At 38.3% G+C, this 26,307-nt stretch overlaps 2 protein-coding genes across 2 annotated transcripts in view; both read right to left on the bottom strand.

Moving 5' to 3' along the window:
* Positions 1 to 1,826: 1,826 nt before the first annotated feature.
* LOC127582813 (transcriptional regulator ATRX homolog) lies at positions 1,827 to 9,970 on the bottom strand. Its single transcript, XM_052038379.1, has 4 exons — positions 9,817 to 9,970; positions 8,051 to 8,284; positions 6,922 to 7,144; positions 1,827 to 3,906 (listed from the first exon to the last, which is right to left on the bottom strand). The coding sequence occupies exons 1-3, from the start codon at positions 9,968 to 9,970 to the stop codon at positions 6,939 to 6,941; spliced, it is 594 nt and encodes a 197-aa protein (XP_051894339.1). The 3' UTR covers positions 1,827 to 3,906; positions 6,922 to 6,938.
* The window catches only part of top2a (DNA topoisomerase II alpha), a 34,703-nt gene continuing 18,365 nt past the window's right edge, over positions 9,970 to 26,307 (bottom strand). The window contains exons 19-31 of the mRNA XM_052038377.1: positions 25,925 to 26,046; positions 24,149 to 24,297; positions 23,061 to 23,292; positions 22,688 to 22,822; positions 22,096 to 22,296; positions 20,965 to 21,160; positions 19,955 to 20,046; positions 18,646 to 18,789; positions 17,473 to 17,556; positions 15,680 to 15,877; positions 14,759 to 14,870; positions 13,439 to 13,597; positions 9,970 to 10,157 (exon numbers count right to left, since the gene is read on the bottom strand). Of these exons, the coding sequence (XP_051894337.1) occupies positions 9,970 to 10,157; positions 13,439 to 13,597; positions 14,759 to 14,870; positions 15,680 to 15,877; positions 17,473 to 17,556; positions 18,646 to 18,789; positions 19,955 to 20,046; positions 20,965 to 21,160; positions 22,096 to 22,296; positions 22,688 to 22,822; positions 23,061 to 23,292; positions 24,149 to 24,297; positions 25,925 to 26,046 (2,012 nt within the window). The remainder of the gene's footprint in view (positions 10,158 to 13,438; positions 13,598 to 14,758; positions 14,871 to 15,679; positions 15,878 to 17,472; positions 17,557 to 18,645; positions 18,790 to 19,954; positions 20,047 to 20,964; positions 21,161 to 22,095; positions 22,297 to 22,687; positions 22,823 to 23,060; positions 23,293 to 24,148; positions 24,298 to 25,924; positions 26,047 to 26,307) is intronic.

Below are 26,307 nucleotides of genomic sequence, written 5' to 3'. Positions count from 1 at the left end.
ACGATGTACTGGGCAGAGTCCACTACTCTCTGCAGCTTCTTATGTTCCTGCACATTCAAATTGCTGTATCAGACTGTGGTGCAACCAGTCAGGATACTTACAACAGTACATATGTAGAAGTTTAAGAGTGTTCGGTGACAAGCCAAACCTCCTTAACCTCCTAAGAAAGTAAAGATGCTGGCGTGCTTTCCTTATGATTGCATCTATGTGCTGGGCCCAGTACAGGTCATCCGATGTCAATGCCCAGGAATTTAAAGCTGCTGAATTTCTCCACTGCCGCTCCCCCAATGTGGACTGGTGCATGTTTGCCCTCCTGCCCCCTTCCTGAAGTCAAAAATCAGCTCTTTAGTTTTGCTGACATAGAGCAAGGTTGTCGTTGTGGCACCACTCAACCAGTTGTCCCATCTCACTCCAGTAAGCTGACTTATCTCCACATGTGATTCATTGAACAACAGTAGTGTCGTCGGCAAATTTGAAAATGGCATTGGAGCTGAGCTTAGCCACACAATCGTGTGTATAGAGAATCAAGCAGGGGGCTAAGCAGGCAGCCTTGAGGTACACCTGTGCTGATGATCAATGAGACATTGTTACCAATCCTCGCTGATTGAGGTCTGCCAATGAGGAAGTCAAGTATCCAGTTGCAGAGGGAGATACAGAGGCCCAGGTCTTTAAGTTTGAATGGGATGATTGTGTTGAATGCCAAGCTGTAGTTGCTGAACAGCAGCCCGATGTATGAGTTCCTGTTGTCCAGAGTGGAGTGAAGAACCAGAGAAGTCGCATCTGCTGTTGACCTGTTGTGGCAGTAGGCAAATTGAAGCGGATCCAGTTGATTTGCACCATAACCAACCTCTCAAAGCACTCCATTGCGGTTGATGTAAGCGCTACTGGGTGGTAGTCATTGAGGCCAGTCACCACCACCACAATCTTCTTGGGCACCAGTACATTAGATGCCTTTCTGAAGCAGGATTGATCTGTACAAGAATGTAAAGGCTTGCACTGTTTTATTATTGTATATAGTTTGTCTTTGACAAGTCCATCAGGCAGTGGTCAGCACGGAACATCCTGCAGACACTGCAGAAGGACTTGATGGATACTGTGGAGTGGTTCCCTGAGCAGACTGTCCAGACCACCTGGCAGAATGCCTCATCGCCAGAACTCACCGACAAGCACCAAGATGTCACTTGGCTGGCGGTGAGAGGGACCCTCCCAGTCAGATCCTTCCTGCGTGGTTGAAACATCAGCCCCAGTGTGCACTGCCCTCGGGAGGAATGCGCTGGGGATGAGACGGTTGCCACCTCTTTGCGGGCTGTGGGTTTGTGAGGAGGGTGTGGCGAAAGATGCAAGGATCCTTGTCACATTTCATCCCCAGCAGCTGTGTAACAGAGGATTCTCTGATCTACGGGCTGTTCCCGGGGACACACACACAGACGGACATCAACTGCTGCTGGAAGGTCATCAACTCTGTGAAAGATGCCCTTTGGTCTGCCCGAAACTTGGTCTCCCAGCACTGCGAGATGTCCATAGGGGAATGCTGCCGACTGGCACATTCCAGGCTGCAGGGGTACGTGCTGATGGATGCACTGAAGCTGGATGCAGCCAACGCAAGGGCTCGGTGGGGAAGGACAACAGTTTAGGGTTCTTCTGCCACTGGAGAGGGAGGGTCAGGGTCAGGTGAGAAAGCCCCTAAAATATTGTAAATACGGGATTGGGGTAGCATCCCAGGGAGCCACATGAGTGGCATCGGCGCTGTGCTTTATATATAAAAAGGTAACACCAATGATTGATCTGTACATGAATGTAATGGTTTGCACTGTTTTATTGTTGTATATAGTTTGTTTTTTATGATGAATAAAGTTTATTTTGGAATAAAAAAAAGTTTGTCTTTATTATGAATAAAGGTTATTTTGGTTAAGAAAGAAAGTTGGTCCGCACAGATCTTTAGTACTCAGTCAGGCACTCCATCTGGACCAGACCTTTTGTGGATTCACCCTCTTGAAGGATGCCTAGACGTCAGCCTCAGAGACTTAAATTACAGGGTCATCCAGAGATGTGGGGGCTCATGTGGATGTGTCATAGTTTCTCCCATCAAAGTCTGCATAAAAGGTATTGAGCTCGATCAAGGAATGATGGGTCGTTGCCAATTATGCTACCTGACCTTGCCTTCTAGGAAGTTATATTGTACAAGTCCTGCCACAGGTGTTGAGCTGTGTACAAGGCATTGATAAGGCTGCATTTGGAATATCGTGTTCACTTTAGGTCACCCTGCTATAGGAAGGATGCCAATAAACTGGAAAGTGTGCAGAGGAGATTTAAGAGGATGTTGCCAAGACACAAGGGACTTAGTTATGGAGAAAGGTTGAGCAGGCTGGGACTTTATTCATTAGAGCATAGGAGAATGAAGTATTTAAAATCATGAAGGGCATAGATAGGGTGGATGCAGTTTAGTCCCCTCAGGGTTGGGGAATCAAGAACTAGAGGGCACAGGTTTAAGGTGAAAGGGGAGAGATTTAATAGGAACCTGATGGGCAACTTTTTCACCCAGAGGGTGGTCTGTATATGGAATGAGCTGCCAGAGGAAGTGGTTGAGGCAGGTATATTAACATTTAAAAGGCACTTGGATAAGAAAGGTTTGGAGAAATATGGGTCAAACGGGACTAGCTTAGATGGAAATCTTGGTTGGTGTAGACACATTGGGCCAAAGGGCCTGTTTCCATGTGTATAACTTCTTGGAGCACAGTAATGTGTATGTTCAAACATGAAGTGAGTTTGGAGATTTGACAGCAGCTTAAACAATCTGTACCACTTAGTAGTTGAGAAAAAGGTGTATAGCATCAGCAAACGTGAAAGATGGAAAGCAGTTAAAACTTAAAGAAACAGCATCACATGCTCTTACCTTGACTGAGATCATTACTTAATTCTGCACTTGGATCTAGTCAATACATAATTCTACACTTACTGGTGTTTTCATTCATCTTTTCCAGCAAGGCTTGATGCAAAACCTGCAGGGACCAAAAACAAAACCTGCACATGCACAGCTCCTTGTGTCCAGAATAGCCAAAGCAATATTAAAACTGTTGTCTTCACGTTGTGACAATTCAAGTGAGGAAAATCATGGGAATAGACATGGCCAGTTCATTCCCAAGATCCTTTCCATCGTTCAGTTAGATGCAGCTGATCAAATACATCAATAAGCTACCTATCCTGGTTCCATATCCTTTAATATTCCTTTATTTCCAATTGATCCCCACATGCAGTATTTCAGATTAACAGAACCAAGTAAAACAAATGTTTATTTTGTGCTAAAAGTACAATTCTAATGAAAGAATGAGCAACATTTTTACAACATTTAAGGAACGTTTTAATAAGATGCAAGAGGACTAGCTTAGAGATAAGTAATCAGCAATATTTACAACACACAAAATTAAAATTAGCCAATATCCTTTCAACAATCATTATCCCCTTCAACTCATGCCAATATGATTTCATGGCTATTTACAACCCAATTGGTCATTTTTGTTTTAATACAGTGGAGGAGTTTATTAAAATCCAAACTTTACAACGTGGGCCTTTTCCCCTCAGCAGTGATAAGGAGCAAGAATTTTGCCTTATCTACCCTACCCCAACTCAACCCCAGGAAGATACTGGTGACTGAAGTACTGCTCCGTTTGCAAACCATAAAAATCTCAGACTTAATTCTAAGTTTGGAACCAAGATTGGCAGTGCAGTGCTAAATGGGCCTAGATATTTTAAACATATCATCATCATCATCATCATCGTCCTCTTGATATCGGACAGGCTTTTTTGCACGACTTGTTTAAGTCTGGGTGCTATATTCAAATCAGCAGTGAAGTTGGAGTCTTCAGCACTATCAATATGGAAACTGTCATCATCCAGCATCTTGGATTTCTGAAGTGGAATAGAGATTTAAAAAATTAGTGATTAAGCATGCAAAAATAAAAAATTAATTAATCAGGTAAGAAGTGGTATATCCATAAGCACTCATTGCCTAATGCTGCAATGAAATGGCCATTATTAATTTATGATTGACACCACAGTAAATTGGAGTGACTGCACAATTTTGCTGTTCTTCAGGTTTCTAGCAACGTCCACATTCATACTCTCACATGCTAAAAGATGAGCTCTGGATCTTCCAATCTAATTTGCTGTGGCCCTTGCACTTTATTTGTTTATCTGCACTACACTTTCTCTGTAACAGTAACGCTATATTCTGCATTCTGTTTTCCTTTTTACTACCTTATGCACAAAATGATCTGTCTGGATGGCACACAAACAAAGCTTTTCACTGTATCTCGATACATTGACAATTATAAACCAATACATTTCCTTCAGGTGTTGCTAGATAGATTATTATGAGTGGGTAATTTTGCTTTTTTTTTTAATCTGGAGCATTGAAGTTAACTACAGTATCTTGCTACTCTTCCATTAGAGATCAGCTAACCCAGTCCAAAGCAGAGGACTAATGTCAAACCATGCTTGCAATAGAATTAATTTTCTTAAGAAATAATCAGGACACTGGTTGAGCAAATAATCTCAGTATTTACATCAAAGGGTATGTAAATGACCTTTTACATTTTGTGAATTTGATGAAAATATAAAAAGCTGTTTCTGTTTTTGTATTATTTCATCTTTTTAGCTTGTTGGCTATCTGCTAAAATGTAACTCAGCTATCCCAACTCTTTGATAAATTAGAATATGGCTTTTAAATGGTGGACAAAATCTCATCGTGCAGTAAGATGTGTTTGTAGCCAAATAAATTAACACAAGAATTTCAAAGATGCAAATTTTTATGCTGAATGGTAACATTTGTTAAGTAATATATACCAAGTAGACTTAACTGAATTGGTTGGAGCACAAATTTTATATTAAAATTACTGCAGATGGTTAAAATGATGTCACCATAGCCATACCAATTGTTGGCCCAGTAATTTCTAATGGACAATACTGACCAGGCAAAAAGAACAAAATGGTACCAGCATGAAGCAAAACTACAGGCAATGAAGAGTTTTTCCCCCTTAATTATCTGGTGACATGTCAATGCTGCAGGCCTCAAATTGACCAGGCCATTATACAAATGCCCTCACTCTCTCCTTCTCCAAATTAATGCCCCCAACCCCATTATCTAATTAGATTTGTGCTTTGTAAACTTAACCAGAAAGAAGGTAAAGATTACAATCCACTTGAGCAGACCAAATGTTTTTAACTAATTTAAAGCTTTTAAAAGCAACAAAAAGCAAAGAATTTCACATCCTTGTTGCACTTGAACTTGGCCAAAATGAAGAAGGGACAGACTGAATCTATTGCACCAGGCAGTTTCTTCATCATTTTTACTTATGCTCAATGTAGGAAACAAAATTGAGTCCTCAGAGAGTGCTGCACAGTCATAGCTGTTGCATTTCAGTTGCTACTTTAAACCATAGCTTCAGAAGCCCTCAGTTGGACATAATAAGATCCTAACTCACTTTTTCCAATAGCCAAGAACATTAACTCATACGTACTGCCCAAGACTTACTTCTAAATTAACATCTTAGAAATTGATTGCTATCATCATATTGCTGTTTGTGGGAACATGCTGGGAGCAAATTAGCTGCTGTGTTTCCTAAATTCCAACATTGTAAGTGCTTGCATGAGCTGAAGCCAAAATGGCCAAGATCCACCTTTGAATTTGAGTCATTCATGGGATGGACGAGTTACACAGTCAGACATGCATTTGTTGCCCACTCCCAAGTGTCAGAGAAGCTGGCAGTAAGCCAGCTTCAGGTTTCAAGCATAGTCTGGGTGAAAAAATCTTTCTCAAATCCCTCTAAATCTTCCATACCTAACTAAATTTATGCCTGCTGAGGAAAGTTTTTCATTATCCTATCTATGTCCCCTCACAATTTTGTATTAGCTCAACAGGTCACCCCTCAGATTTGATTGAACAGTGCAGCAAAGGACAGGCCTATAATGTCTGTGTGACCATGATGCCAATTTAAACTGCACATCAGCCTGCATGTGGTCAATATTCCACAATTCCCTGCCTGTTCGTGTGTCTGTTTAAATGCTTCTTAAACATTGCTATCATATCTGTTTCCACCACTTCCCCTGGCAGCACATTCCAGACATCTACAACTCTGTAAAAAAAACTTGCCTCTTAAATCTCCATTAAACTTTCCCCCTCTTACCTTAAAACTATGCTCTTTAGTATTTGACATTTCCTCCCTGGGAAAAAGACTCTGACTACATACTCCGTCCTTTGCCTCTGAGTATTTATAAACTTCTATCAGGTCGCCCCTTAGCCTCTCATCACTTCATAGAAAACAATCCAAGTTTTGTCCAATCTCTCCCTGTAGCTCATACTCTCTAAACCAGACAACATCTTGGTGAACATCTTCTGCACCGTCTCCAAAGCCTCCAAAATCTTCCTGTGATGCGACAACCACAACTGCACACAATACCCCAAATGTGGCCTAACTAAAATTTTTAATGCAGCTGCAACATCATCTTTTATACTCAATATCCCAAATGATAAAAGGCAAGCATAACATATGCCTTCTTTACCACACTATCTACTTCTGCTGCCATGTTAAGGGAGCTATGAATTTGCACCCCAAGATCCCTTTGTTCATCAATGCTCCTTAAGGGTTCTGCCATTTATTGTATACTTTCCACTTACATTTGACCTCCCGGTTCCTTAAAATCACGCTCACTTTACAGATTAACAGGGATTACACCCTGCTTGCAACTACTAGTTTAATTGATAGGAACCTCATTGTTATCCATGAGCCTGTAATGGAATAGTTCCATTTTGTTAACTTAAAGAAATTTAAATTGTAAAAGAGATGTAATAATCAAAAGCGATGATCCAGAACTAAAATTTTAAATGATGGTAGCAGAGCAGTTGGCTGATGCATCAACACTCACTTTGTTGGCAGTGGCTTTTACAGGTATGGTTCCAATTCATCTTCCGAATCTGAGTCAACGACCTTCTTCCTTTTGGGTATTTTAGCCTTAGCAGTCGCCACTTTCTTTGGAACACTGTCTTCATCAGATGATATGTTGATTTTTGTTTTAGCAGGCAACTTAGAAGATTTTGGAACAGCCTTTTTTTTGGCAAGAGCATCAAAGATGGAAGGCTGTTTCTCATCTGAAAATAATTACATTTTGTTTAGAACAAATTATGAGCGTAAGGTTGCTCTATTACTATACTGTGACAATACAGCAAATACAATTTAAATTGTACAGGAAGTGAGAATGCAAATTAGGGCAAGTCCCATTTCCCTGACTGAGTTATTCAGATAAGCAATGTCTGCAAGTGATCAAAAGGAAAGCTTTCTCAGCTTTTCTTCCTCTCCAGTAGTAGGGACAAGGGAAATTAAAGCCCAAGAAATTCACTACCACCTGTACGTAAATGAGACGTAGTGATCATGGGCCTGTCACTTATAAACTCAATAGCAAGTGAATTCTAAGGCAATGGATGCAACTGGCAACTAAGTTGGGTAAGTTGTTTTCTTTGTGTGATGTGCCAGTTCAACTGTTGTAAAAGAAAACAGGTTAAGTTCAGGTCTATGGGAGAAGAGCCAGGGAACTGATTGAGACAAGAGCTCGCTGCCAGTCTCTGTCATGGTGTCTACAACTGGCACTCTGGTAGGCTGCTGAGCCAAAGCCCTGCCATCAGGCCATGAGATAGGTGAAAGTTGTGTATGGGATGGTGGGATGGGTGGGAGGTTGTAGTCTGTACCATAGGGAAGGTTATTGGTAGGTGGAGCCCCAAGAAACAAAACAGAAGTAAATAAATCAAAGTAAATTTACCAGTTCTACTTAGACTTGTTCAACCACTGCAGAACAAGGACCAATGAAACTTAATTGAAAAGATTGCCAGGTGACAAGTGTGTTTTGGAATGAATTGGACTAACTTCTCTCAACAGGAAACAAGCATAGCATGGGGAATGGAGTCATTACTTGCGCACCTACTGCCAGAAAGCATCAATGTACAAGAATGACTATGCAGTTATAAGTTATACCATATCTTTACTGGTTTAGATTCACTTACCTTTTTTAGAAGTGGTGGTGGGCTTTTTGCCAAGAGGCACGTTTTTTTGGTGCTGCTTTGTCTTCATGAGGTTTGGCTGCTGGTTTCTGGATTGCTGGTTAGTGATCAAGCAAGCTTCAGGTTCATCTTCCTCTTCATTTTCGTCTGCTACACTATTCTGCTGAGGAAGTATCACTGCAGCAGGTTCATCAACAGAATCAGAGGATAGCGAATCATCAAGTATGTTTTCTCCAGCTGTGACAAAAAGATTTTGTGTTTAATAAGTTTTAAAAAAATTACCAGTAATACTTTACATTTACTTTAATAGAAAGGTCCTGAATCTTAAAAAATACATGTATCATATAAATAGAAAGACCAAATACTTTCCTCAAAACAAGAAGAATGTTTAAAAAATCTTTCTTTCTAATGCCTCAGTGGATCAATTTTTGAGCATTTACAGGTTTAAAATTATATTAATAATTCGACAGTGTCACATCATACCAGATTATGATGTGGAGAACTGATCTTTGCAATCATATTTAACAAGATAAGTGGACAGCACTGGATGTTTTAGGAGTACAATGCATATTTTAGAAAATACAAATCAAAGATTATCATACCAAATCAATATACTCCATTACATCTAAATCACAGTTTGAAGATAACATTGCTTCATTATAAACTTTTAAATTTCTGGCTCTACTTTTCTGTAAAACTCCTAGTGCTCGTTATCAAGTCAGTACGTTTGTGCCTGGGGGCAGGGTGAAGTGATTAGGCCATGGTGAGCCTGACTAAGGATTGCCAATGCAAAGAATCAAGGGGCCAATTATTTATCAATATGCAGTGCAATGCAATGCTTTAAGTTCAATATCTGTAAAACATCAGTAGCAACAAAAACAAGTACATGGTATTGATATGCATATTAAGAGTTTACAACTACAATGTAATGAGAAATCAACAATACTTCAGATACAACACATGTACATTACAGCTGCTAACACTTCAGGTTAACTTTGTTTCTTTCTCCACAGATACTGCTTTACTTGTTGAACATTACTAGCATCCTGCGTTGCAACATTTGAACTTGCTTTTGTTGAAATGCAGACATTCTAGAAGTGCAATAACTTCAACATTAAGCCAACATTTTTGCAGTTATATTCTTCCCACCCTTTATCACTTTTAGTTTCATTATTATGTTTTTACTCCACTGGTTTTGTCAGTATTGATCATGTACCAAATTTCATTGCTATTTTATCACAGGGGAATCATAACAGACCCCAATTTATCAAGAAATTTAGTTTTCAACACGATTTATTGCTTAACAACCAGGAAAACAGGAGTCAGCAATCCAGGAACAAGATGAGAAGCAATTTCTTCACCCAGAACTTGGCGAATCTTTGGAATTCACTACCCAAGAGGACTCTATATCCTCACTGGCTGTGAATACGCAAGGAAAAGATCAACAGAATTTTAGATTTAGAAGAAATCAAGGGAAGTGGCACTGGTGTAAAAGATCAGCTATGATATTGAACAGCAGAGCAAGCATAAAAAGTTGAATGGCTTTCTCTTACTACAATATCTCACATTCTTAGGTAAACAATTCATACTATTTTGCAATTCAATGGGCAATATTAAGCCTAAGGTACATAGTTTAGTTTTAATATCAAATCCAAAATCCTATATTATCTACAATTCTTTTACTCACTTGGAAATATAATCACTGAGGCATTTATAATGCTTCAAATCTTTTATCAAAATGATAAATGCTTAGAGTGAAATATACCTACATGCTTTGGAAGATGACTTTGTAGATTGCAAAACTTCATTTGCACGGGAACGGTTTTCACGGAAGCTTTTGACTGAACTTTCCTGTATGCAACAGAGATTATAATTACCACAAAATAATAAAAAGGATTTATAGTCCCAAGGTATCAAATCCATCAATTTGTTAAAATTGAAATTTCTGAAATTAATTTACACCTACTTAGGGGACGATTTGCCTTTGGAGCTGAAAACTCTGAGCCACTGTCAGAAATATGAAATTCATCATCGCTCTCAGCACACATTCCATCATTATCATCATCTTCATCTTCTTCAGATGACGAAAGCACATATTTGGCTTTCGATGCTGTTATAATATGGAAAAGGAAGATAAAAGAAAATTACCCCTATTTTCTCAATTAGAACAGATTTAAACATAACGTTGGCAAAAATATCACAAATGTAGGAAGAATCAAAGATACTCTGCTGTGATGCAAGCTTTGAAGTTCAAATTTGGAACTGGAAAAATGGGCCAGAAAATGGCAGATGGAATTTAATGCAGACAAGTGTGAGGTGTTGCATTTTGGAAGGACAAATCAAGGTAGGACATACTTCAAAACTATGGAATATTCTATATCAATCTACTATTTTGAAGTCCCTGGAAAGGAACGAACTGGAGTGTGTAATAAGCATGATTTCAGTAAGAAAAGCACGCAATGCCTTTTAGGTACAACTTATATTTCTGATCTAGAATTGTCAATTATCTTTTACCTGGAAAGATTATAACAGACTATAAGAGATAATAAGGAATTAAAGGCCCTCGATGACACTTGTCAGCAGCTTTCCTTCATTGTGCATAAAAATATAATTTTGTTAGAACCATAGACCACTACAGCACAGAAAAAAGGCCATTCAGCCCTTCTAGTCTGTGCCAAAACTTTATTCCGCTGGTCCCATTTACCTGCACCCAGTCCATAACCCTCCAGACCTCTCCCGTCCATGGATCTATCCAATTTATTCTTAAAACTTAAGAGTGAGCCCGCATTTACCACATCAGATGGCAGCCCGTTCCACACTCCCACCACTCTGAGTGAAGAAGTTCCCCCTAATCTTCCCCCTAAACCTTTCCCCATTCACCCTAAAGCCATGTCCTCTCGTAATTATCCCTCCTAATCTAGGTGGAAAGAGCTTACTTGCATTTACTCTGTCTATACCCCTCATAATTTTGTAAACCTCTATCAAATCTCCCCTCATTCTTCTATGCTCCAAGGAATAAAGTCCTAACCTGTTCAATCTTTCCCTGTAACTCAACTCCTGAAAACCCGGCAACATTCTAGTAAATCTTCTCTGCACTCTTTCAATCTTACTGATATCCTTCCTATAGTTAGGTGACCAGAACTGCACAATACTCCAAATTTGGCCTCACCAATGTCTTATACAACCTCACCATAACATCCCAACTCCTATACTCAATATTTTGATTTATGAATGCCAGGATGCCAAAAGCCTTCTTTACGACCCTGTCTACCTGTGACGCCACTTTAAGGGAATTATGTATCTGAACTCCCAGATCCCTTTGTTCCTCCACATTCCTCAGTGCCCTACCATTTACTGTGTATGTCCTACCTTGATTTGTCCTTCCAAAATGCAACACCTCACACTTGTCTGCATTAAATTCCATCTGCCATTTTCTGGCCCATTTTTCCAGTTGGTTCAGATCCCTCTGCAAGCTTTGAAAGCCTTCCTTGCTGTCCACAATGCCTCCAATCTTAGTGTCATCAGCAAACTTGCTGATCCAATTTACCACATTATCATCTAGATCATTGATATAGACAACAAACAATGGTCCCAGCACAGATCCCTGAGGCACACCACTAGTCACAGGCCTCCAGTCTGAGAAACAATCATCCACTACCACTCTCTGTCTTCTCCCACACAACCAATTTTGAATCCAGTTTACAACCTTTCCAATGGATACCTAGTGTCTGAACCTTCTGGACTAACCTCCCATGTGGGACCTTGTCAAAGGCCTTACTAAAGTTCATGTAGATAACATCCACAGCCTTTCCTTCATCTACTTTCTTGGTAACCTCCTTGGAAAAACTCTACAAGATTCATTAAACACAATCTACCACACACAAAGCCATGCTGACTATCCTTAATCAGCCCTTGGCTGTCCAAATACTCGTATATCCAATCTCTCAGAACACCTTCCAATAATTTACCCACTACTGATGTCAGGCTCACCGGCCTGTAAATTAGCTGGTTTACTTTTAGAGCCTTTTTTAAACAATGGAACAACATGAGCTACCCTCCAATCCTCCGGCACCTCACCCATGGCTAAGGACATTTTAAATATATCTGCCAGGGCCCGTGCAATTTCTACACTAGTCTCTCTCAAGGTCCGAGGAAATACCTTGACAGGCCCGGGGGATTTATCTACCTTTATTCGCTGTAAGGGAGCAAGCACCCCCTCCTCTTTAATCTCTATATGTTCCATGACACCACTGCTTGTTTCCCTTCCTTCCATATACACTATGCCAGTTTCCCTGAGTAAATACTGATGTAAAAGAACTGTTTAAGATCTCCCCCATCTCTTGAGGCTCCACACATAGCCGACCACTCCGATCTTCTAGGGGACCAATTTTGTCCCTTACTATCCTTTTACTCTTAATATACTTGTAGAAACCCTTCGGGTTTACATTAGCTGCCAAAGCAACCTCATGTCTTCTTTTTGCCTTCCTGATTTCCTTCTTTAGTATCTTCTTACGTTTTCTATACTCTTCAAGTACCTCATTTGTTCCCAGTTGCCTATACCTGCTATACACCTATACCTGCAAATTTGTTGTTTAATAATTTGGAAGAATTAATTTTGCACAAATGCCAATTAAAAATTGCACAAAAAATCATAATAGTTAACTCTGTACCATGATTCTTCAAATGTCTTTTATTGAGAATGATTTTTTCCACCTTAAAAAATGAGAAGACATTTACAGAGATCATCTAAAATACACAGAGTTTATCTTAAATATGACTGCTGAAGAATGAAATATCTTTTAAACCAAGCAAGTGCTCATTATCTGTGTCAAGCAACTTAGGCAAAAATTAACCAATAATGAAAACATTTGAAAAAGTGCTAGAGATACACAGCAAGCTGATCACCATTTGAAAGATTTACAATAGACACCTTTTGGTCAATTTTCATCTCCCCTGAAGGAATTAACAGACTAAAAAAGTGTGGTTCCAGGGATGTCAGCTACCCTCCACAGTGGCCATATTTACACACAAATTTAATCAGCAAGCACTTTGGTTGCTTTATTTGATAGCCAATGTCACAAGATATCTATTCCATTCTGTTCTAGTCGATGCATTTTATTGCAATGATCACTGAATAGCAATGTGTGAGAAAAATAAACCTCAATTTCATTCTTCCTAATATCTGTCACTTCATCAGTAAATGCATTATTGACCTACGATCTTTCGATCTGCATGCCTCATGCTATTTTCCCTACCTGAAATATTGAAGCAATCCTTGACATTTTAATACAGACATGGCCAGTATTTACAAACCATCAATGCAAATCTTTAAAATGTTGGCCTCTTATTAATTTGAAATATCTGGCATGAATGCAAATTCAAAAGCTCTACCTGTCGCCCTTTGTGGTTTTTCTCTGGGAGGAAGATCAACAATTTCCAAATCACTGCCTGATTCTGATTCGGAATCAGACCAAGGGTTCCTTTTCATTTTTTCAAGAGGTTTAAACTGAAGTTTCGTCTGCTTCTGTGCTGTTAGCTTAGTCTTGGGCCCTAAGTAAGGAGAAATCACATCAGGAGCAGATGGGTGATTTTACCAGATAGTGCCTGTTTATACTTCTGAAGCGATGCTAAACCACCAAGAAATAGTTATTATCCTATTTCATATGGGCAGAAAAAAAAGATGCGTTATGTCAGGAAAAAAAATAACGGTATTATCCAAACAAATGTCAGGTATGTAGGTGGCACGTTAAAGATACAAAAAATAATGCACATTACAGAAATAATAAGGTATATTAAAGCCAAAATAAGTTGCACTGGATGGTAGATCAGTGCAAGTCTTAAAATGTTTTGAATTTAATTGGAGAGGGGAAACATTTCCCTCACACACACAATCTGTGGCAAAGCACCATGGAAGTCACTGAATGAGTTGGCGAACATCTCAAACGTTTAAGAATAAGATTAAATAAAGAATAAAGCAATGTGGAAGGGGGCAACAAAATAAGGGCCACCATTCATGTGCAAACTAAAATGCAACATGAATTGGTTGCCTCAAAAAATTTGTTCTCATGATAGCATAGTGGCTAGGTACAGTGGTTAGTATCAACCGCATTGGGGCTTCACCACAGCTTCAATTCAAACCATTAAGTAAATCTGAAATTTTAAATAAAATCTAGCCTCAGTAACAAGAAGCACAAAATCACTGGGCTGATATTAAAAACCCATCTGGTTCATTAATGTTCCTCAGGGAAGGAAAACTACTATCCTTACCTAGTACAGTCTATATGTGATTTCAGAGCCTCTAAAGCAGTTGAATTAAAAATGCCTCCTTAGTTCAGGGGCAAATAGGGACATTCCTATTGCCAGGGATGTAAATACTCATGAATGAATAAATTAAGAGAAAACATTTTATGGTTAGTTATTTATAGAACAAGTTTTACTTTATTAAACATAATTTAAAAAATTAAAAGGAGACAGAAGATAAAGTCTCCTTTTACTCAATTATTTCTACCGCAACACATCAAGGCTGTACAACTCCTTTATAATTGTGCACAATCATAGAATCACTCTTCCTTCCATTTCTGAATAAGGAATTGCAATGCAGCACTCAGCAGAGTGACAAAAATTGAACCTGTATCCCTGCACCTACTAGTATCACAAATGCAGATCATGTTCAAGTAAATTTGATTAATTTTAGTCAAATAACATATCTACCTGGTTCTGCTTTCATTTTTTTGGTGAGTCTTTCTGCAAGGCTTATAGATTCAGGAGAATTTTCCTCTTTATCATCAAATTCCATCTTAACAGCAAGCAAATCTGTTTCACCCTGAGAAGAAAAGTTTAAAACAAAACCCTGAAATTTACAAAGTCTTAACAAATAACAGTCACTAAAGAATCTTATACTGCTGTATTATAAAATAATTGAACTAAGACAAGTAGAATTCTGAATCATTCCCCACCCTGGTCTGCAAGGTTTGTTCAGCAACATGCAAATATAACCAAAACTGATGAAACAAAAGATTTAATATACATACAAGTAAAATAGAAGACAGTTTGCAAATTACAAGCAGTGAGTGCCTCCTATGGTTCAGCTGGAAAGTAGCAAGTCAGCATATGGCTTCCTCTCTCTTCAAAATTTTGATTTTGAAATACATGAGTATTACATTTAACTAGCACATCCTAAATGGAGGTTAAAAGAATTGTACTCCATTCAGACCATAACATTTTATATTATGTAGTTCTCCCTTTATAGTTCTCACTGATTTTTTTTGTGTGCTAGAGGCCAATAAAAATCATTAGAAGTTGGATAAAGATCAGAGTAGCATCAGCACACTGTCATAATAAAAGCATATGGAAGAATAGAATTAAGGTCAGAATTTTAAGTCAGCAACTTCAGCGACTATAATCTTTACATACACTTAATGAAACAGTAATTAATACTGGAAAAACATGTAACATTTAACCTTATGCACAAATTTCATGTTTGTTTGAATAATGTTGTCAGTACCAGGGCCCATTCATAATAGTAACAACTATTTCAGTGTTCATGTCTATGCTCTCATTTGTTTGTATCCCTTAAGTGTAATTTTAGAAGTTAAAGTTTGCCTTAAATAACAGCACTACAGATAAGCTCACCTTTCCTTTTTTCTTGGTAACTTTTTTGCTGGCCTCTGCCTTCATTGCAGTAGTAACTCTGGGGACAATCCTTCTGCCTTGGGGAGATGGCATAGTTTCCTCCAATTGCAGCTTTCTTGCTTTACCCTTACCAGCTTTTCCTTTAGCAGCCTTACCAATGTGAGCCATCTCATTTTCTTTTTCCTGCATCTCCACACGCTGAATGTAAAAAGATTGTTTTAAAAAGTTAAAACCTAGATCTCTTCAGTGAGAAGTAATGTTATGTGAACTGATTTGCTTACAAGTTTCTGTGCTGGCTTGTTGGACGTTACAGGGTTTATCTCAGAATGTGGGCTTGGGCAAGCGAGGGGACTTTGGTGAGGAGAATCTGTGAGAACTTTTAAACAATGGCTATTCTTTAAACAGGGTGGCATTGGTGCCAGTCAGGTTGGTGGTCAGGAGGAATAGGTAACAAGGCAGAGGAAGGTAGGCAAGCAGTTAGTCAGGGAAACTCCAGAGTTATCTCACTTCAAAATTGTTTCTCCTAGATGGAAAATGGTAGGGATGTCTAGCCAGAGCCAAGATCATGGTCCTGTGGGTGGCTCAGCTGCACAAGGGGGGGTGGTGGTGGTGGTGGTGGGGGGGGGGGGGCGGGGAAGGAGGCTAAAGACTCCAAGGACAATGGTGGTAGAAGACTGGATAGTGAGGGAAATAGGTGCTTCAGTGGCCATAAATGTGAATCCAGGATGGTGTTTTGTTTCCCTAGTTCCAGTGTCAAGAATGTCACAGAACAGTTGTACACATTCTGAAGGGGGGAGGTTAGAGAACCAGAGATCTCACTTCACACTGGTTCATATAACATGGGTTAAAAAAGGGATGAGGGTTATGTAACCTGTATTCAGAGAGCTAGGTAACTGATTAAAGAACAGGTCATCTAAGATTACTTCCAGAACAACGTAATAGTGAACGTGGGAACAGGAAGATAGGGCAGATGCATGTGTGACTAAAGGGACTGTATGGGGGAGATGACTTTAGATTTCTGGATCGCTGAGACAGTTTCCAGGGAAGGTAAGACCTATACAAGCTAGAATCAGAATATATCCAAGTTCCTTGTTTAGAGGTTTGCTAGTGTTCTTGGGGAGGATTTAAACTAATTTGGCAGAGGAATGGGACACACAGTAGCTGTGCTGTTTGGCAGTGGGCGAATATAGAAGGAAAACTAAGTCAGTCCAGTTAATAGAAAAACACATGGGAGGAATGGAAGGCCAAATTACATCTATTTTAATGCATGGAGTCTGACTGGTAAGGTATAAGAACTTAGAGCATTGATGAGCACATGGGAATATCATATATTGATATTGTTGCCAAGAAAGAGTCATGGTTGTAAGAAGGGCAGAACCGGCCACTCAACATTCCAGGCTATAGGAACTTTAGGCATGATGGAAAACGGGAATGTAAGAAATGATATTGCAACATTGATTATGGAGTCTATTACTGCAGAAATAAGAGGAAATCCTAGAAGGCTCTTAAAATGATGCCATAAAGGTAGAAGCTTAGGAAGAGAAGAGGACAATCACTTGGTTGGGGACATATCACAGTTATCAGTGAGAATCACCCTCAGGCACAGCATGTGAAAGAAATCAGCTAAGAGGCTGGAGGTTTGGGTTGTAGAGAGCTGAACAGGCCAGGTTGCGATCATGAACTTGGTACAGTGGGATGAAGGTCAGTAGAGTATCTATATTTCTATGCCTCAAAACAAAAACAGGGCACCAAAGTAAACCAGACATCGCCAATCAATCAGAAAGTTATATTACCTCAAGCTCCTCAATAAAAGCTGCTAGGTCTTCCTTCCACAAGTCTGAAGGGCTTTTCTTTTTCACATCTTTTAATTCCTTTTCCTAAAGAAAACAAATTGGAATTTCAGATAAAGTAACAGTATTAACACCCATCTTCCCAAACTGATACAATATCAGTGATCAGAGCTTCCTCAGTGGAAACTATCTGTCGAGAGGGTTGAGAGCTTCAAGTTCCTGGGAGCGAACATCACCAACAGCCTGTCCTGGTCAAATCACATAGATGCCATGGCCAAGAAAGCTCACCAGTGCCTCTACTTCGTCAGGAGGCTAAAGAAATTTGGTTTGTCCCCTTTGATTCTCACCAACTTTTACTGATGCACCATAGAAAGCAACCTATCTGGATGTATCACAGCTTGGTACGGCAACTGCTCTGCCCAGGACCGCAAGAAACTGCAGAGAGTTGTGGACACAGCCCAGCACATCACGGACACCAGCCTCCCCTCCTTGGACTCTGTCTTTACCTCTCGCTGCCTTGGTGAAGCAGCCAGCATTATCAAAGACCCCACCCACCTGGGTCATTCTCTTTTTTCTCCTCTTCCATCGGGTAGAAGATACAGGAGCCTGAGGGCACATACCACCAGACTTAAGGACAGCTTCTACCCCACTGTGATAAGACTATTGAATGGTTCCTTTATTCAATGAGATGGACTATGACCTCATGATCTACCTTGTTGTGACCTTGCACCTTATTGCACTGCACTTTATCTGTAGCTGTGACACTTTACTCTGTACTGTTATTGTTTTTACCTGTACTACATCAATGGACTCTGTACTAACTCACTGTAACTGCAATGTGTAATGAATTGACCTATACGATCGGTATGCAAGACAAGTTTTTCACTGTACCTCAGTACAAATGACAATAATAAACCAATACCAATACTTTGCGAAAGGGCCCTATACAAAAGGCTCAACACTTCCTTGCTTATCTTTACCCAACATAGCTGGAAATGCATTCATGCTTCCTGCCAATTTAGGATCAATGGTTTCACAACAATATATATAAATATTTAAAACCAATAAAAGTAGTAGCTGAAAGTTTGCATACTGATGAGACAGAATACAATTTCCAAGTATAAAAACTTCATCTTAATATTTAGTGCCAATTCCTTTAAACCTATTGAAACCTACTTTGACATCTCTCTGCTTAAGCAGTTCATCTTTCTTTTCTTTGGTCAGATACCACATGGGCATATTCAAAAGGTAGTTGAAATCTGGCCCAGAAGATGTGGTCTCTTCTTCCTCCTCTGTATCCTCCAGCTCAGATTCTTGCTCCTGTCAACAAGCAATTAAAATTTTATTATTCCAGAAATAAACAAAGCAACTTTGGTTATACTTAAAAATATATCAAAAAATGTAAGATTTCCCTCAAGCCTAGTTGAAGTAAAAACTGCTACCTTGAAGTATTTAAATAAAGGTTTGTTTTTACAAACTCAGATCTCCAAACTTGTGCGAGTTTGGGAAGCCAATGCACGTTCCTTCTCCTGACATTTCTTTAGGCCTGGAAAGAAACCATTTGCAAAGCCTCAAACAATAGCTGTTGTCAGCAAGTAAATGATAGTACAGTAATGGGCTCTCCCAAGGCCTGGTGTCATTGGGCAGCATAAATATTCTTCATCACCATCTACCTACCACTATAATTCCATTAAATTCCCACAAAATTTATTATTTACTCTCACAATCTGTTCTGAAGTAACTAATCTTCAAAGTAAGAATTTGAATTTAGTTTTGCAGATTAATGTTATGTACCCTCTATGAACTCCTAAATTGTTTATATGTACATACATATTCACAGATTTGAATGATTTTTCATTGTCCAATCAATATTGTGTCATGATTAAATTGCATTGTAATAGCATTTCTAAAATTTGTCATCAATTATACTTGGCCTTTGCATCCTGTAAATAGATCTGAATATTTTAGAGGAAATTTAAAAACGTAACGATTAAATACATTTAAAGATTCAGGCTTAACTGTCATTACCCTCAACCTTGACATCCTACACGATGCCGCTAAGATGAGCATCCATCTCTTACCGTCTTTGTCCATAAGTTCACTCAATCCATCCCCGAACCATCTCAATTCTTGTCTTGGGCCACTTCCTGCTAAAACTCTCATCCGTGCTATTCTGACTTCTTAATTTGATTGTTTTAATGCTATCCCAATCAGCCTGCAACACCTCGCAATCGCTATAACCTCCCACTCTTTTAAAATGCTCCTTTAAAAAAGAATAGGCTTTTCCTCATCTCTTCCAATATCCCTCATCAAATTTTGTCTGATATACAATATTAAATAAACAGTGTAAACTCAAGTGATATAGCTATTATAAATGATATGTTTCAACTTTATTTCAAATTGTGAAACCACTATAAAAACAACAAAATTAAAATTGTCAACATCTGAACAGTTCAAGACATAAATGCTGTCACTGTTCTATCACCTTTTCCTGAGATTCTTTCCAGCCTTTCACAGGATCTGAATCGTAACCTCGATCGAGCAGTAATTGAATCAATTCACGTTTTGGCTTGTTTTCTGTGGAGATGCAAAAAAAATAATTTGGATATTTAAAACAAGACCAGCAGAAGAAGTTTTCAGCATGGAAGGCCATTCTGTCCACTGAGTCCATGCCAGTTAGTTTTCACTTCAATCTAACTAGTCCCTTTCCCCACTCTCAGATCAGAGACCTGGAAATTCTTTCAATTACTTTTCCACTTCGCCTTTGAATGCCCCTATCATTCTATGTGCTTCAATCTTTAGGAAAAGCCTATTAGCAGCCCATTATTAGATGCCTTTTGAAAGTCCATAAATGCCACCAACTGCATTTCCCTCATCGATTCTCAATATTTTTATCTGATTGTCTTCCTGTCAAGTGCCTCAGAATGTTGAGCTGTTAGTGCTAACTTAATGCAAATCATTGCTGTTGCAAAGATGTGCCTGCTAGATTTTGCTGAGAACTCACTTTCCTAAGTCAGTTGTTATTTTTACGTTTATCTCCAACTTGTTTTTGCAATCTTGAGATGTACTCAAATGACAAAAAGCCTTTTGTTTTCACCAGAATGTTTATATGGATGGCTATTGGATATCCTCCTCCGATACATTACTTATACAAGACTAAATTTCCATGCTGAAGTCACGTATAGCAGTAATGTTCGCGAATAACCTCAATGTATTTAATGAATTTATTTATTGTCATAATTTCTAATTTAATGCTAATGGAATCACCAGTTGATATCTTACCTTTCATAATGCATAATCAGAACTGTAAGCACATTCTGTCACTAAGTTATTGATTCCTATAAAGTTATTCTGATCCGTTTTGAATATTCTTGAACTTAAACTAAAATTGATTAAACTTTAAAAATTCTTTGAAACATGTACATTGGAACAACCAATGATAAAATGAAAATAAAGATTGCTTGCAAATAAAGGTGTGGGCAGTTTAAGACATACCAATGACCAGTTTGCCTTCAATCTTCTCCAAGATGAAACGCGCCTGATTGCTTAGTTTTCCATATTCTGCTCCCAGAAGTCCCTCAAGCCAATCTTTTCTTAAACCATAATATTTCAACCTTAAGTCAAAGAACTCTTTCAGTATTTCTTGAACATTTTCATACTTTTTCAGACAGCCAACATGATCAAATAACACCTACAAAAAAAGACACAATTAGAAAACTAAAATTAAATGATGACCAACCACACTGAATTCAAACCAGCTGAGTTCCTAGTGTGCTGAGCTACTGCAACAATCATCTGCTTGTTGCTGGAAATATGTCTAGTTTGAATGAGAGATTTTCCATCCTTCTGTTTATTGTAGTGTTCCTCCTTTCCAAAGGATTTCCCAATTAAGTCCATAACATAGCTTATTTCCCCTCAAAGCATTAATGATGCTATGAATATTGGTCTTCAGTGTGTTCTCCAGATTTAAGGGGAAGGAAGATATAATGCATATAAACAACCTGAAATTGTGGTGCAGCCAATAAGTCTGGGGACCTAAAGTCCCAAATGTCACTATTGTCAGACCTCTTTACTGCAATTCCTCAGTGATTCACTTGAACAGGGCAAATCAATTACCTGGCTGATATAGGAATTCCCATAATTTGTCCCCAGTAATTACATTGGTGGATCTGTTGTACCAAAGGTGGCTTGAGGCTTCTTTGCAGAAGTTCAAGGAACCTTCTTACTCCTTCTGGTCCACAAAGACTCCAAATCAAAATTAGAAGACTTAGGGGCTCATGGTTCCTCTGGTCAATAATCCCTTTGCCTCGAGAAACCAATCAATGCTCCCTTGTTCAGGCTTCTGATTAAAACCGCATACTATACCCTGCTTGTGCCCCCATCTGTACATTTAAAGATCAGCTTGGGTCAAATGTCCTGATCTAGACAGGTTAACCTTGACACATGTCTGCAGAAGTGGGATCAGTGAGGTAACCTAAAATATTTAATAAAGTGCTGCATTAGTTAGAGGTGCAAAGCCTTGCAGATTCTGAAGCTCCATCTAGTGGTACAAGTATGGGCATAGTGTGATAGCACCCAAAGATAACTCTGCAATATACATAGCAAATTTATTATAAATTACTCTACCATTGAGTTGCATGTAAGAGGGACATTCAGTTTGAAGACTTTATGCAATCCTGCTGCTTCTGCTTCAGCCAGTTTCTGTTCAGTCATTGTTATTATGAAACGCACAGTGGTATCAGTGTGATACTCTTTATAATCAGTGATCAATGACGGAGTCTTGTCTGTTCCACTCAACATTGGTTCGAGTATCTGCTCTTTGTACACCTGCAGACACAAAAGAAACCCATACTATTAACTGCAAAATCATTGGAGCAACAAGTGATCCATTGAGATTCCTTGATCAGAACATGCATTATCACTTTATCAACCTTGGATCCTGAGGTATGTATATCAGTTCTCCAGAAAATAGGGACATAAAGCCACGTGGACTAAGCCAAACCCCCACCATTAGTGACTGTGGACAAAGTATTAATATTTTCACTCTTCCCTAGTTGCCCAAGCCAAAATCTGTTACAAAACTCATGAATCATTTGTGTAAAAAGGAAATGACAAAAAAAAAGTTCCCTGACATAGAAAGTAAAGGCATTAAGCCAGAAAGTTTGTCTAAAATCTGTCTTATGTTACAGTTTAACAATAAAGTACCAAAATCAGTTACCTGAGTCCAGGTCTTGATAGGTAGCTCTGAAATTTCTACTGTGGTGGCATTCAACACTGAGATTTCACCATTGATTATATACTGATTGGCACCCAACTCAAAAATTGTTCCTTTGAAGTTCTTGTAATTAGGAAGCTAGAGAGAAACAATCCAATGTAGGCATTACAAGAATTTACATTCAGAGGTTCTACAGGAATAAGTTTTATGGTTTAACTTTAATCTTATACTACCAATCAGTTAATCAATATAAATTTTTATGGTTAAAACAAAACAATTCATTGCAAAATTCTTTCCAACAAATTTCTTAACAGTATACAAATATAGAAATGAGTGGGCCTTGAAGAACAGAAGATAATAGAAATTTTTCTCCTACCATAGGCACTGGATCATCTCCATCCAGCAAACGTCTAATATTATTAACAATTTCTCTTGTATCATAATTGGGAATTTTGCAAGCCCATCCTGTGCCAATACCATCTGCACCATTCACCAGCACCATCGGAATAATAGGGATATACCACTCTGGCTCCACTCGCTGGTTATCGTCATAGAGATACTTCAGGAGATTATCATCCATTGGTGGGTACAAGAGCCGAGCCAAAGGACTAAAGAAAACAAATTGTGATTACAACTACAATTCATGGAAATTAATACAAAGACAATTTTGACAACTTATAATACACTAAAATCTTCAACTGTCATCTTTAACCACACCTTCTGAAATGCATTGAAAGTGGCTCTGTAAAATAATTCAGCTGACTAAATTCACGCAAAGTAAAATACTGCAAATAAAAAAGTTGTTGGAGCGTGAGGTGCTCCTGAATTTTCAAGTGGCAGGTCCATGAATTTCTAGGCCATTAACTTTGATATCCACTGTGCTTTTTACACCCCCACACCAATTACCCTCACACCATTCAACCTGGCTTCCTCTTTTCACCATGGTGAACAAGCAGGACTCAGCCTCATGGTGTCACAGACAAACACATATTACATTTTGTGATGGCTGACTTATCCCATTCTCGGTTCTGCATTTTCCCCTACTACAGGCAAGCTTTTCCAGTTTGTTTTTTGGTTCAAAATATGTATCTTAAAATCATGATATTTGGGCCACTTCCAATTTGCCTTTTTAAAACAAAACTCCTCTAGAGATGTTCCTTCTGCTTCTAAGATATCCTTGGTACTTTGATTCAAATCAACAGCCTGTGTTCCCACATTGCCTTCTAAAACCAATACTTTGGTGCTCATGAGAAAACTTTTTATGACTCCAAATATGCATTCTATTCAGATCAAGTCTACTGATGTTTAGCCATACCACATCAAATATATTTATCCTTCAATAAAAAATACAACAAACTATAAGTCAGATCAATGCTTCTGGAAAAAAAAACTTTGCTACATAATATCCCCTTTATTTCCTAATGCAAAACAAATTTCTTGCTGCAAATGTTTAATAACACAAACCTGAGCATAGTGAAAATGTATCGAGGGCTTGCAGCATCTTTGCCACCATTAAGTCTTGTACCAAACTGACCAATTGGTTGCAGAAGATTGATATTATTGCTGCCTATGAAGTTCTGAGCTAATCCAACAATTGTCATCATGAGGGATACCTAGAAACATCAATCAATTAGGCAGTTAACAAAGTACAATAGAAATTCAACATGAGATTTGATTGAATTTTGATTAAACAACATGAAATCAAGAGTTTGTCAATGGTGCTATTGAAGGATCCAATTATACCACAATGGTACAAGATATGATTCCTAACATTTTATCAGGCAACTAAACTTCATTTCGAACAGTAACTCTGGAGTATACTTTAATAAGTCATACATTTTTGGAGAGACAGATTTCACCACTCTTTGGAGAAAAAGCTATAATTTAGTTAATATGTTTCAACAGTCAGCAAAGCAACTACACCTCAATTTGACTAAAATATTGCAGTATCTATTACTGAACTTTTCTGTATCATGGAAACCTTACGTATTTCTGTGGTTACAAAGCTTTGTTAGTCCAATTGAATGAATTCAAAATGCTTATTTTATTTAAATTATCCTATTTTTCCCATTGGTCCCTGAATACTTTTTTAAACTGTAAAAAAATTACAGAATGATCAAATATATACTCTCAATTGTTTTTTAAATCTTAATACCTCCATTAAAGATTTCACTACTAAGACGTATCACTTGAGGGTTTGAGGTTCAAATAGATTTAAAAACTGTGCAATATCTGGCCAACTACATTATCCACGTTAGTTCATGCTGAGCGCATACTTTATACAATTCCCCAGTGTGCAACTGTGCATCAGAATGACTTAAGGATAGGCAGCCATATCCCTCATTTTGAAGAATTGAATCTATTTTTCTTTTTTGCAGAAAGTGTTGTAAAGAGATATACTTCTCAAAATTTAATTTTGGGCAAGTTTGGGATTTACAAATGCTGATGTTGAAATTGTAACATTCCCTAAAGAGATAATGATTTAATGTTTGTTAATGACTGTTTAAATCAGAAAGCTATTTATTTGCTTTCAGGAGTTCCATAAACCTACTAACCATGTGTATCATTCACTCTAGTTGCCATGAGGTCTTCTTCTTGAATTGTTGCAGCCCCTGTATTAAATGGACCTCACAGATTTTATTTTAAGTAATTAGTCTCCATAGCCTTCAAAGGTGGTTGTTCCAATCATAGCGTCTAAATTGTTAGTCAGTACAATACAGCACTGTACTGTTTAACCTTCAATAAAGCATTAATGGTTAATTTATAGTGATAGCACTTAGGAAAGGATCATGGAGGAGCTCATCAAGTGTGAGAGTTTATGTATTTGTTAGGTATGATGGTTTAAAATGGGGCAACAGTAATCTCTGGATAGATTTCAGTCTCTATCACTTCAGAAACCTAGCACATGATAAATACTTATTCTTAAGAAACCCTTCACTTTAAAGCGTCATCATGACACTTCTGATAGAATCTGTATAATAAGGGATTTTAACTTCAGTAAGTGGTTCTACTGTAAATTACCAAATATAAACAGAATAGGGAAAAAAAGCATTCTGGAAATTTTGAAGGAAGAGGCCATCCAACTCTGACATCTTTGCTTCTTTTACAATATGATGTATGGCACAAAACTACAAAATTCACATAATGATGAATTCTGAAATCATCATGAATAATTAGACATTGGGCATCAAATACTTACTTTATAACGAAAGAAGTTCATACCAGTTAATAGCATCTTACCTCACCATGATGATAGGCTGACATCTCAGCAACAGAACCGGCTAGCTGAGCAACCTTGACTTCACGTTTGTCATTTCGCTTGAAGCAGGTATATAAAACCTTGCGCTGACCAGGCTTCAGGCCTTGATTAATTAAAGGAGATTGAAAGAAATGAAGATCAAATACTTTAAACCTACAATGCACTTAAAAGTGAAATTTCTTGCTTTGTCATTTTCTGCAGTTGTGGTCAAGGTCACCGGGGATCCATCGGCACAATTCTATGTGCAAATTATGTACAAATGAAGTTTTACTTGAGAGTGGATTGGAATAATAATCCATTCCAGGTGTAACTGCACCCACTGTGAAGATAGCCTAGATACTTCCATAGATGATTCACTTTGTGC

This window comes from Pristis pectinata, chromosome 25 (genome assembly GCF_009764475.1).
Source record: "Pristis pectinata isolate sPriPec2 chromosome 25, sPriPec2.1.pri, whole genome shotgun sequence".
Lineage (NCBI taxonomy): Eukaryota > Metazoa > Chordata > Chondrichthyes > Rhinopristiformes > Pristidae > Pristis > Pristis pectinata.
Note: the sequence above shows the minus strand (reverse complement) of the source record. Positions and strands in the feature narration are given on the sequence as shown.